This window comes from Zea mays, chromosome 7 (genome assembly GCF_902167145.1).
Source record: "Zea mays cultivar B73 chromosome 7, Zm-B73-REFERENCE-NAM-5.0, whole genome shotgun sequence".
Lineage (NCBI taxonomy): Eukaryota > Viridiplantae > Streptophyta > Magnoliopsida > Poales > Poaceae > Zea > Zea mays.
Genome location: NC_050102.1, coordinates 125,104,922 through 125,117,211, shown reverse-complemented (window position 1 = coordinate 125,117,211; position 12,290 = coordinate 125,104,922). Strand labels below are relative to the sequence as shown.

At 41.1% G+C, this 12,290-nt stretch overlaps 1 protein-coding gene and 1 non-coding gene across 2 annotated transcripts; one reads left to right on the top strand and one right to left on the bottom strand.

Annotated features, from left to right (window-relative positions):
* Window positions 1-1,144: 1,144 nt before the first annotated feature.
* Window positions 1,145-1,235, top strand: LOC111589846 (small nucleolar RNA snoR1). Its single transcript, XR_004851678.1, has one exon. It is a non-coding gene; the product is annotated as a small nucleolar RNA snoR1 (small nucleolar RNA).
* Window positions 1,236-6,293: 5,058 nt separating this feature from the next.
* LOC100273030 (histone H2B.1) lies at window positions 6,294-7,142 on the bottom strand. Its single transcript, NM_001147479.2, has one exon. The coding sequence runs from the start codon at window positions 7,042-7,044 to the stop codon at window positions 6,589-6,591; it is 456 nt and encodes a 151-aa protein (NP_001140951.1). The 5' UTR covers window positions 7,045-7,142; the 3' UTR covers window positions 6,294-6,588.
* Window positions 7,143-12,290: the final 5,148 nt, after the last annotated feature.

The following is a 12,290-nucleotide window of genomic DNA, read 5'->3' as shown; positions in this document are numbered from 1 at the left end:
TATCATTCACTATAGGCGAGTAGAAAATTCTAAAGGGTGTTGCATGAATATGACTAGCAAAAATTATGGTTTATTTTAATAGTTGAGAGTGATAATGATCTATTGTTACTTAGCCTATAAAACTTCCTTGTGGATTACTTAGCCTATAAATCTTTATCATTTGCTTTTGCTACAAAGCAATCGTTATGAAGTTTTTAAAACATGCTTCCATCCACAGGTTTGATCCTCAATTTCACTGTTGACTGGTTATTTGGGAAGTGCTCGGAGAAGGCCATTTGCATAAGGCTCATTTTTTCCAGGTAAACCTCAAATGCACTGATGCTACATACTACTATTTTACATTTGTTTCTTGACTTCTGAATTCTCATGCAAATGTCCTATTGTAGAGTGATGCAATGTGTGTATTGCATATTATGGCTTAAGTTATTAACTGCACTGAAATACAGAAAAAAAAAAGAACTGAAATTGTTCGCCTTGTCCAAACGAAAGTACAATGAACACCAAATGGACCATGCTTGAGTCCTGAGCGGCAATAATAGAGTTATGTGAACAAATGGAGCATGTTTGAGTCCAGAGCAAGTAAGTAATTAATGTCTTCAATATTTATGTGGTGCGTAAACTGAACATAGGAACAACACTTTTTTAGGTAAATTACTAGCTTTGTTTTTTATATACATTTGAATTATTCCTATCAAAGATTCCTATTAAGGTCAGGGTTCTGAAACAAATTCAAACGATGTGTAGTTTCAGTTCAGAATTTCCATATTGAATATAGCTGAATAATAATATTATATTGCTGATCACCTTACTTTAGGAACCTGCTCGCAACAGATTATTGTAGCACAATACTATTCATATTAAAGATGCTTACAGAAATGTTACTATAAATCCAATGTAGTTGCATTACCGGACATTCTCTTTTCATTCCAGTCCAATTTTTTATTGTGATTATGATCCCCTGCCCCCTAATGTGCAGCTTGAATTGGTATAATCAACTTTGTAAGAATACTCGTCTAAATCCAGATATCAAAATGGAATGTTCATTGTATTTTTTGTCCTAAGTCAATCCACCATCTATTTGGCAAAGTTTATAAATGTGACGAGCACTGCTTTCTATTACGAATTTGGCAAAGTTTATACAGACAAATGTGATGAGCACTGCTTTCTTCTGACACCTCTTGTATGAGCAGGGACTTCGTTCCCTCCGTTGAGCAAATTCAACAACTCTCTGAGCTCCTCCCTCGCATTTTTTTCTGAGCTAACCTGGCCATTTGCTCCGTCATTTAGCATTTTATTACGAGTTTGTGAGATCGTAGGTCTTTACTTTTTCTTAGATGATGTCGACTGTGCTGTGACGATCTACTCCTTATTTCTGACACCTTGTGTGAGCCTTGAGCAGATTAGCAACTCTCTGGATCGTCAATTTCGTTTGCTATTCTTGATATTCACATTGTTGAATTAGTGAATTTGCAGCAGATTAGCAACTCTCTGGATTGTCACATCATGCTGTGAATGAGAAGGCAATTCTTTTCTGATGATGTTGTGCTTCAATATGTTACAAATGGCATGTTTTTGGATTATTTGTTGTCTACTTTTGTTCGTGGGTTGGGAGCATGTGCGCTATTTCTTTCACCCATATTTCGTTTTTTATGATGATGTGTTGATGTAGGAAACCTTCAATTTGCCGCATGTTTCAATTTGCCGTCGAGGAGCAGGCCGGCGCTATTTCTCTCTTGATAATTTTTACTGAGCCCTTTGACTTATAAGAAATAACCACACAAGTTTGAACTATTTGTTCTCCTGGTTGTGAAGTGTCCATTTCTTGCTCGTTTCGATCTATTCATTACTTGATTCAAGTCTGCAACTAATTTTGTGTACGGTAGATTATGATGCACATGTAGGTGTGTAGTCTCTATAAAATGCATAGATAGAATGGGGTTACAATGTTGTAGATTGGCTAGATAGAGATTTTAGATGATATGAATCTAACTGTTTTCACTATATTAAGTTCTGAATCTAACTGTTTTCACTACATTACTATTGTTTACCTTCGCATTTGGTTTCAAAAATACTGGCGATATCTGTTGCGTTTACATATCACACAAGTTTTTGTTGATTATTTTGGTATACTAAGATATTTGCCACCTTCACACAAGTTTTTCTTGATTACTGTTATACTCAGATCAGCACTTAAAATAATCTGAGACTTAAATCACATTGCAGTGAGTTATATTCAGATCAGCACTAAATTTTGTTCATGCGATGTACTCATAGCAGTAGCGCTAAATCTTTTAAGAGACTCATTCCATGACTTAAATACATTTTTACTGATTACCTCCCATTTCTTGCTAGCTTTTTACGTGCATCTGTTCGATCCGTGGCTTCTCGGCGCTCTCCCAGGTATACTCAGATCAGTGGTATATTCAGGACAAGTTTTTCTTGATTAGTGTTATTTTTCTTGACTCGGCGGCTCGCCCAGGCACCTAGGCACCAGCCCGAGGATGACGAGCCACTCGGACGACAGCACGATGCCACGACGCGTCCAACAGCCGGAGCCGAAGGCCGAGAGGATGAAGACGTTCGACATCACCGTCCCTTCATCACGGGGTTCGCCATCACCGGCTTCATCATCACCAAGATGACGACCAACTTCACCGAGGAGAACTTCAAGAACTCCAAGTTCATCCAGGAGCACAAGAGACGCTGACCAACCGGTGAGCCCCTCGATCCGTCCGCTTCTAGATCTCAGTTCTCCTTGCTGATGCTTCTAGATCTTGGCCCTTTTTGTTTAATTTAGAGAAAAGTTATGGTTGGGAGAGAGCCTTTTGTTTTTAGGCAACTCGAATGTAAACTATTTTTTGTTGAATGTGCATGGTCATGGTGGCTGGTTCATTAACCATTATGAAGTGCTTGTAGATGAGAGTTTCTGGCTGCAATAAATTTATGCTGAAGGGTGACGTGATCTGCAATTCTGCATGCATGTTTTTGAACAATCAGAATAGGTCATTTTCAGAAATGATTTATCACTAAGCTCATCAATGCCATTTATTTATCTTACCATATACCTCATAAATTGATAACCTGATTTTATACACAAGAGTTGATTGTATTAAGCTTGCTATTTGACTGTATTAAGCTTGCTATTTGATTCCTCAAAAAAAGCTTGCTATTTGATTAAAACTGTGCCTTTTCTGATGAAATGGTGGAACTCAGTGTTGAAGACTTTTTTAAACCATTCTAGAATTTACTAATTTCTATTTACAGATCTGTTGTATTTCATGTATATAAATCTCTGGCAGATCAAAGGAATCACTATAACCTCAGTTGTTGAGGTTTGGCATCTTCTCTCTCTGTGTAGAAAGGATATAAGTTTTAGGTTTAGGCTTTCCTAACAGGATGCTCTGCTGGTGGGCTAGCCACTTACATGCACGATGATTCTTTTGTGCGCTGCTACCAAAGGATTCTAGGGTTAAGTTTCTCGCGGATGGCGGGTTTTTCCTTGATGTGTATGTTTCTCTATGGCATCCTATGACTGATATTGATACATTTCGCTATTTATTTATTTATCACCTATGTTCTGTGGTTTATCCTTTGGCATGCATGTCAATGTTAAGTTGTTACTCTACTCCTATTGATAATCTGAAGTAAGGTTCAACAAACAGTCCATGTCAAAAAATGTCAGGATTACTAATCAGTCTATTTAGACATTTAGAGAAGCCCATGTACCATCATTTGACAGTAGCAGAAGTCATTATAAGACCATAAAATGGGACCATAGTTTGAACTCCGAATTACTTGTACCTCACAACATTCAATGTCAACAGAAACCATTTCAATAGTTAGATGCATATTTGAACGTCATAAACCTTACCTTAAAGGCATCACCAACTATATATCTTACTTGGTCCTTTATCATTTTCAAATGCCAATAAGTGAACACCAAATTTTAGGTTTGTTAAATGCCTGTTACCAGTCAGGAATGAGATATTATCTTCAGATGATAAATAAAAAAACTGGGAACTGGGAATTGTACCACTATGTTGTGTACTTAGTTTCTATCTAATTCTAATTCCTTGGTTTATTCTTTATTAACAAATTTCTAGGAGGAGGACAATGCACTCTTTCTACAGTCATGTTGTGCGCCTTCAGGTTTGTTTCCCTCTGTGACATGCTACCATGCTGCCACTACCACCATTTCCTCTATTCCCAGTGTTCATATTTTTCTCTGAATCCTTTGTTTCAGGGTCTAAGGGAAAGGTTTTCACATTGCAACTCAAACATGGGCGCGAGCCAGGTTAGTACTTAATCTTCAGTATATAATAATTAGTCATAGTAGTATCATCACTCATTGCCATTACTGAAACATATGAATGTATGATATTCTAAAAATGCACTTACATGTTTCCTGCTGTTTCTTTCCACATGAATTTGTGAAACACATTGCCCCCCTAACTTTGCAAGTATCTTGCTACGGTGCTACCTACTGAATTTGTTTGTCTCCTAAACTGTTCAAATTTAGTATGTGACAATAAGCCTGAGTGGGCCTAAGCTCCGGAAGTTTCATATGATGTGCAGGAATCCACTGGTGTATCAGATGGTGATTTTGTTTCTTATGTAAATGAATGGTGCATAGATGGGGCTACGCTTATCGGGAGCTGCTACAGGACAACTCCAAACACTATCAGAGCCATACACAGGACTCTAAACCAAGGCTCCAACGAGCAGCAGTTACCTCTAGCATAGAGTAGTGCTCCACTCCTGATGCTCTCCTCCCAACAATACCTTGAGCTGTATCCCCGAGATTCCTTAACCAGCGAACCAATACTGCTGCACGTTCTCTTGCAATTAAGATGTTCTATACCTATGTTTCTAAATACAGAGACTTATCAATATCGTTAAAAAGGATTAGATTAGTGTACGGTTGTCGATATATTTGTCTGTCATTAAAAGTTCTATATTAACTCCTTAGAAATAATTTATGTGATATTAATAATGTTTGCCACACATATTTTACATATCATAGTGATGTTTGTCGTTTCGTATCTATGTTTTATATAAATTTTAGTACCGTGGCAACGCACGGGCACAGACCTAGTAGATTATATAAGTTAGATTACGGTGAAAATGTATCAGAATAAAATATGATTTTTGGATAATAAATAAGCTAAAATAAACTAACATTAGATAGCTTATTTCAACTTCTTAATGCTTCTAAAGTGATATTTTATCATACTATCTTTTTAGAATAATCCAACTTATATAATTTACGAGCGAAACAAACATATTCTTAGGTTACAATAACATCACTGTATGCACCCCCTCCCTCGGACATTGGTCACCTTGTCAACCTTAAGCGTACTAGAGATAGGGCACACGTTCATGTCCAGAGTTTTTCCATGTTGCATTGGACGGCTACTGAACTTGGTTTAATTAGCTTTGGATAACAATAGTCTGTCAGGCCTCATACCTCCATAGCTCCACCCAACAATAACTTTGAAGGAACAATTCCAACGAGCCTTTAAGATACTAAAAAACATTGATATTCTCGATCTGTCAGTGAATTGTTTGGGAGTGAAGTTTTTTCACAGTTTTAAAAAAATACTGCAGTATTCTCAAATACTACAGTATTATATACAGAATGGTGTTTGGCAAGCTGGCTAAAATCTCTGCTTTCAAAACTAAAGTATTGCAAATAGTATAATTGTTTTAAGGTATTCTAAACTTAGGTCTAGACCTTATTTTTCAAAACTGCGGTATTGTAAACTGCGGTATTGTTATGACTAAAGTATACTGTAGTATTTTAAAAACTGTGGTTTTCAAAAACTTTGTTCCCAAACATGGCCTTATCGGATTGAACAACCTCAAGCCTGTTCCGTTAGCAAGCCAGTTTTGTACTCAGATACCTGAATCTTGTAGTAACCTAAACAGCATAGTTTTTGTGCATTTTTGCTGCTGGATTGGAATCCATACCTCGTTCTCCGAAGAATCTAAGAATGTAGAAGGTGCCAGCAAACTGAAGAACAAGTTCTCGGATGCAATGCCTGATAACACTGGTAGCAGCCTAGAACAATAGTGGCACGCAACTTCTCAGGGGAAATCCCAACCGTTTTGAAAATTTTGAAACACTGCTGGCAACGCTAAAGCACAATTGAGTTAGCTATGTTTCTCTGAAACAGCATCTGGACGATCGGAGTTCTAGAGTAGCATTATAGCCATGTCCATGACATCATCATCAATAGGCCACAGATTCTCCTACATATTCAAGTTTCCAGTGCAAGTTGGTTACTACACTGTCTAGAAATTCGATCGACCATGTCAATTTCTAACTTTTTTAAGCATTAAAGATTTCATGTTTTCAATGCAACCAAAAAAATTCAAGTAACTAGCTTCTTTCAGAAAGTTGATGTAGATTTGCACATGTAATTGGCGGCTCACTGGCGGGCAACGAGTGATGTGGAACAGTGTTGTAGAAAGATCAGCACAATTCTTTAATTCAATTACACGCAGATCATCATCATCCATCGCTAGCAGTATCACATAAACTGAGCCACGCCTACCGCCGACGCCCACATGACCATTACAAGGATCCTAAGACGAGGTGAACTTCGTAACGGCCTTAGTGCCCTCGGAGACGGCGTGCTTGGCGAGCTCGCCGGGGAGGACGAGGCGCACCGAGGTCTGGATCTCGCGGGAGGTGATGGTGGGCTTCTTGTTGTAGCGCGCCAGCTTGGCGGACTCGGCCGCGAGCTTCTCGAAGATGTCGTTGATGAAGGAGTTCATGATGGACATGGCCTTGGACGAGATGCCGATGTCGGGGTGCACCTGCTTCAGCACCTTGAAGATGTAGATCTTGTAGGTCTCCACGGACTTCTTCGCCTTCTTTTTCCCCTTCTTGCCCTCGCCGCCCTCCTTGGACTTGCCCGCCGGGAGGCGCTTCTCGGCCTTGGGCTTCTTCCCCGCCGGAGCCTTCTCCACCTTCTCTGTCGCGGGCTCCTCCTCCGCGGGCTTCTTGGCCGCCGGCTTCTTCTCCGCCTTGGGTGCCATCTGTGCGGCGGCTGCGGGAGGTCGGGACTCGCGAGGGTGAGAGGCTGCGGCGAATTGCCTAGGTTGGTTTGAGAACGGAAGATTTCCTTGGCTGTGAGGAAGAAACGGAGAGGGTTGCGGTGTATTTGTAGAACGGAGCATCGGGCGCTGATTGGTGGAGCGGCATGTGCCGCGGATTGATGGCGTGGAGGGGCGAGATGCGTTGGAGCCATCCCAAAATGGACGGTGAGGATTGTTTTGCCGTGGATTACTGACGTGGTTGGAGTGGAGCCTCCATAGAGACGGAAGGAACTGGGAGCTCGGACGGTCTTTCTTTTGGCGGTTGATTTTGTGCAATTGAAACTTGAAAAAAACTGATGTAAAAGAGAGGGAAAATTTTTTAGTTTGTTTGTATATGATTTTTATTGCACTTGTATTTTGACACGAATACAGTTTCAACAAGAATACAGTTTCACATTAGATCCAACATAATACTTCCCGTGTTATGAAAAGACTATAATCATCATTTTCTAAGCGATCAAAAACAATTTCAAACTTAACCAAATCTAAAAATACTAAATTTTGCAATTAGATTAGTTATGAGATGTTTTTTGAAGCTATATATGTTGAAACCATTTTCTACAGATTTGACCACGCGTATGAACGTTTGACTTGGTAATCGGTTGGACTATGGAACCTTCATTGCAAGCAGTGTTCACCCTTGAAAGGAAGACATACAACCCATTACTGGGGCACTGGACCTAATTGTGTATACTGAAAGTCGTCTATAGACTATAGTGGGTGAATAGGCGAAACCTATAAATTATAGACTTTGAACACGAACTTCACCCGGGGTTACGATTAGAAAGAAAATTATAATGAATGTGGAGTGCGAAAAAGAGTTCTTGCTATGAGTTACTCAATTAATACATATGACTTTGAGAGCAAACTCAAAATATTGTGAGCAAGAGAACTTAGAGAGAGGGGAGGGCAAGAATCAAATCGAACGGTGATGATCAACACAAATGAACACATAATCCTCGTTGAGGAGACCACGGAGGCCGATTCTTTTTCAACTATTTCCCTCTCTCAATCGATCACTTAGAGCGATTGAGTGCTTCTTAATATCAAGGATCACTAAGACCCCACAAGGATCACCACACACTTAGTTGTCTCTTGCTAGCTTTACAAGTCACTTAGAGAGTTTAGAAGAAGATGAAGAAAGCACAATTAAAAAGCCAAGCAACAAGAGCACCAAATGAAAAACGAATCACACTCTCTCAAGTCACTAATCACTAATGATCACTTGTCCTAATTGTCGCACTTGAGGAGATTGGAAGCTTTGAACGTGTCTAGGAATTGATTTTTTGCTCTTGTATTGAATGTGTGAAAGTGGAAGGCTTAAATGTGATGAATGGAGGTGGTTGGGGGTATTTATAGACTCCAACTCTATTTATAGCCGTTGGACAGCAAGTAGCAGTTTTCTGTCGACAGGCGCACCAGACAGAGCAGTATTCATTGTCCGGTGCCTGCCACTTTAGCCGACCGTTGGAGTTTGTAGCAGTCGACCGTTGGATCCGACCACTACCCAGACTGTTCGATGCACACCGGACAGTCCGGTGCCCTAGCCACGTCAGCCGACCGTTGAGGTCCGCGGTAGTCGACCGTTGGATCCGACCGTTGCCAGACTGTCCGGTGCACACCGAACAATCTGGTGCCACAGCCCGAGAGCCCCCGTAGTGGGCCTCTCTGTGCAGGCTGCCCGGTGTCCCACCAGACAGTCCGGTGCATACCGGATATGTTATTGTACAATGTTCGGTGCATCACCAGCGCTGGTTGACTGCCATTTTCTTGGATTTCTTCGCTGATTCTTTTGGGCTTCTATTCTTCTTGAGTGTTGGACTTCTATGCTTTTTTATGTCTTTTCTTTCTGAGGTGTTGCATCCTCATGGCCTTAGTCCGATTATCTTCACATCCATTTTCTTGGATTTCTTCGCTGATTCTTTTGGGCTTCTATTCTTCTTGAGTGTTGGACTTCTATGCTTTTTTATGTCTTTTCTTTCTGAGGTGTTGCATCCTCATGGCCTTAGTCCAATTATCTTCACATCATGTGAACTACAAACATAAACACTAGCACACTCATTAGTCCGTAGGTTGTGTTGCTCATCAAACACCAAAATGCCTTTAGCCAAATGGCCTAGGGTCCATTTTTCTTGCATATGTATATGAACTTTATGCACCTGAGAAAAGATAAACTAGGCAAACTAGTTAGTCCATAAGCTTTGTGATGGTCGTCAAACACCAAAATCGATTATAGGAGATGGTTGAGTCCATTTCCCTTTCAATCTCCCCCTTTTTGGTGATTGATGCCAACACAAACCAAAGCAAATACAAAGTATATAAATGTAGCTAGTTTGCATTTTGACAATGTGCATAAGTTACTTTGAAATGAAAGCAGTTCTAAGTATATATGATTGTTTTGAAATAGTTAACATTTTGGACCACATTTGCACCACTTAGGCTGTTTTTGCAAATCTTTTAGAAAAGTCTTTTCAAATTCTTTTGCAATTAGCCAGTGGTATAAGAATATAATTTTCAAAGGCATTCTTATGTTTTGAAAGATTCTCCCCCTTTTTCAAATGCTTTTCCTTTGGCTTCAATGAGCTCCTACTCACCAGTCACCACTTGCTGGACACCTGGATCCTCTATGGCTTGCTCGTCTACTCGCAACAATATAAACAAGCACAGGATAGCAGAAATTAACATCACACCAAACAATAGAACATAATGCATGATAATATTCTACGCATTGTAACGAGATCATAGGAAAAAATCACTAAATTCGGAGTTACGGTTATCGAGTTACGATTTTCCGAAGTTATTAAGTGTTTGGTACAGGATAAATTAAGTAAACAATTTTAGTCTATGTTTCATGTCTAAACAAAGTTACTAAGTGATGAACAATATTAATACCAAATTATTGCAACTAGAATGGAGTAAAAAAGCTAAGATGAATTTTCTACGGATTAAACAATTTCTAGATTTAATTTTATACTAGAAAGTATTTTCTGTATTTACTTATTCAGTTTTCATTGACATCTGGACTGCGCACAGTAATACAGAATAGCTCGAGGTTGAACCCACAAAAGTTCCCAAACTCAGTTCATACCCGGGATGGACTGCGAGTTAGTTACTGCTTTTCTCGGGGTTTCTTTAGCAAATTCGCCACAGCGAAGCGTTATCGCGCAAAGCTCGTCGACCGATCCCAAACGGAGCGCCAGGATTAGACCGCCGAGGGAGGAAAAGCGGTACACAGCTCCGACCACCGAATCAGCGATCAACGATCCACGTTCTACATAACCGGGATCGACTCGCGCTCATCGGATTTAAGATCTACGACCCTAATTGATCGCGTGAAGGATCAATGGTCAGTGCGCCTTCTTCCCCCGATAGCCTGCCACCACAGTGGACGGTGGCGCCGCGGCGGCGAAAACCCCGCCGGTGACAGCAAACTACGCAAACTAGTACTCTAATCCCCTACCCAAACGAGGCTACACGATTATAGGAGTTAGGCGGACATGATCAACGACATACCGAAGGTGGATGCGACTTCGGAAGCGGTGCCCACAATGTTGCGGATCCCGCGGCGGTGATGGCACTCTGGCGAGGAATTCGCCCAAGAATTCAGTTAGAACTCCGCCCGCAGACGGTGCTCGCACCTTCCCCGATTGACGGCGACTCTCCACGGCCACACGCGGACTCCGTAGGTACGATTGCAGTCAACGTCCATGAAGTGTCCTGGTCCTCTGGGACTCAAATGTGATACAATTGCTAGTTCCAGGAGGCTAGTAAACACATTTATACATCAGATGATTACAGATCTACTTAAACAATACAAACCTACAAAGGTGGCGAACAACTTTAAGAGTTGGTCCACAACTCGGGACATATCATCAGAGTGAGGCTGAAGCAGCCCGATATACGCAGCGAAGCAATTCAGCGGTCCAACAACCACAGGCAAGGTTGGGAACAGTCGTAACTCTTACCCGATCTCCTTTTTCTGAAAAAAACAAATAAGCAAGGGTGAGTACAAACGTACTCAGCAGCCCACCTTCACCCGCGGAATGGGGAAATCAGATATAATGCATGGAATATCTGGAGCTCAGGATATTTTGCAGAAACAACAATATTTTATGCAAGGTTGTTTTGTAAAACATTTTGTACTTTGCAAAGCGCATCCTCTCCCAAAGAAGCAGGAAATTTTTCAATATAGAACAAAATCCCCTGGACTAAACCATCCAGGTATCTCAGCAGTTTCCCACTGGTTTTCATTTTCAAAAACAGCTACTAGACTTCCCGTCCACCATAGCTCACGGCTCAACCGCTGGACCTTTTAAAAACCATTTTTCTCAAACGCACCTTTTTTGAAAACAAAACATTAATTGCCATACCATACCAGACTCGTCCATTCCTGTGGACATGGACTATTCGAATAGGTTTTCAAACTCTGCGTAGAGGTGTACACTTTACCCACTAGTCCGGTTTCTGTGATCTCACCGTCATGAGACCCGAATGCTGATTCTCTTTCTTTCCTCGCACGTCCTAACCTTAACGGTTATACCGGAAGGAGTTAGGCCACCGCCATGTCCAAACCGGACAAAACATTCCCCCTCCTTATCCTCCCGGTGCTCCCCACCTTCATAACCCTGGGGTTGGACCGTACGAGTTCAGATCGAGTGACTGCCCACACAGCCTCGAGTGGTTGTACTTTTCATGAGTACATGTAGTGAAGGATGACAAACCGGTCCTTATATGAGAGGACAATCCTTCTGCTCACGCCTAAACCAGCTGAGCCATCACCTTAGGCCCTCCCCTAAACCAGGGAGTCCCTGATCATCCCTACTCAAAGGTGATAAGGGTGAAAACCCTTCATCATACACATTTTAAAAAGCATTTTCTTTTGAAAACTCACACCTTTCCTCAAATCATTTCTAACAAATATATAAGGGATTGATTGCGGCAAGCGGCTGGGTGGCCATAATAACTTGTCTCAAAATCGTATCATGCATAAAATAACAGGTTGAGGGTTGTTGTTGAAAAACATAGGTAATTTATGCATCAAAGGGATCCAGTGAGCTTGCCGTGCTTATCCAGCGAAGGGGAAGGAGAGCTCGCGGAACTGGCTTCTGGCTCCACCGCCTGGCGTAGACTTGCAGATCTGGCCTCCACGAGACGACACGAATGCTCCGATAACTATGCAACATGAA

Coding starts and splice junctions, on each gene's coding strand:
- LOC100273030 (NM_001147479.2), bottom strand. CDS start 7,044: ATGGCACCCAAGGCGGAGAAGAAGCCGGCGGCCAAGAAGCCCGCGGAG.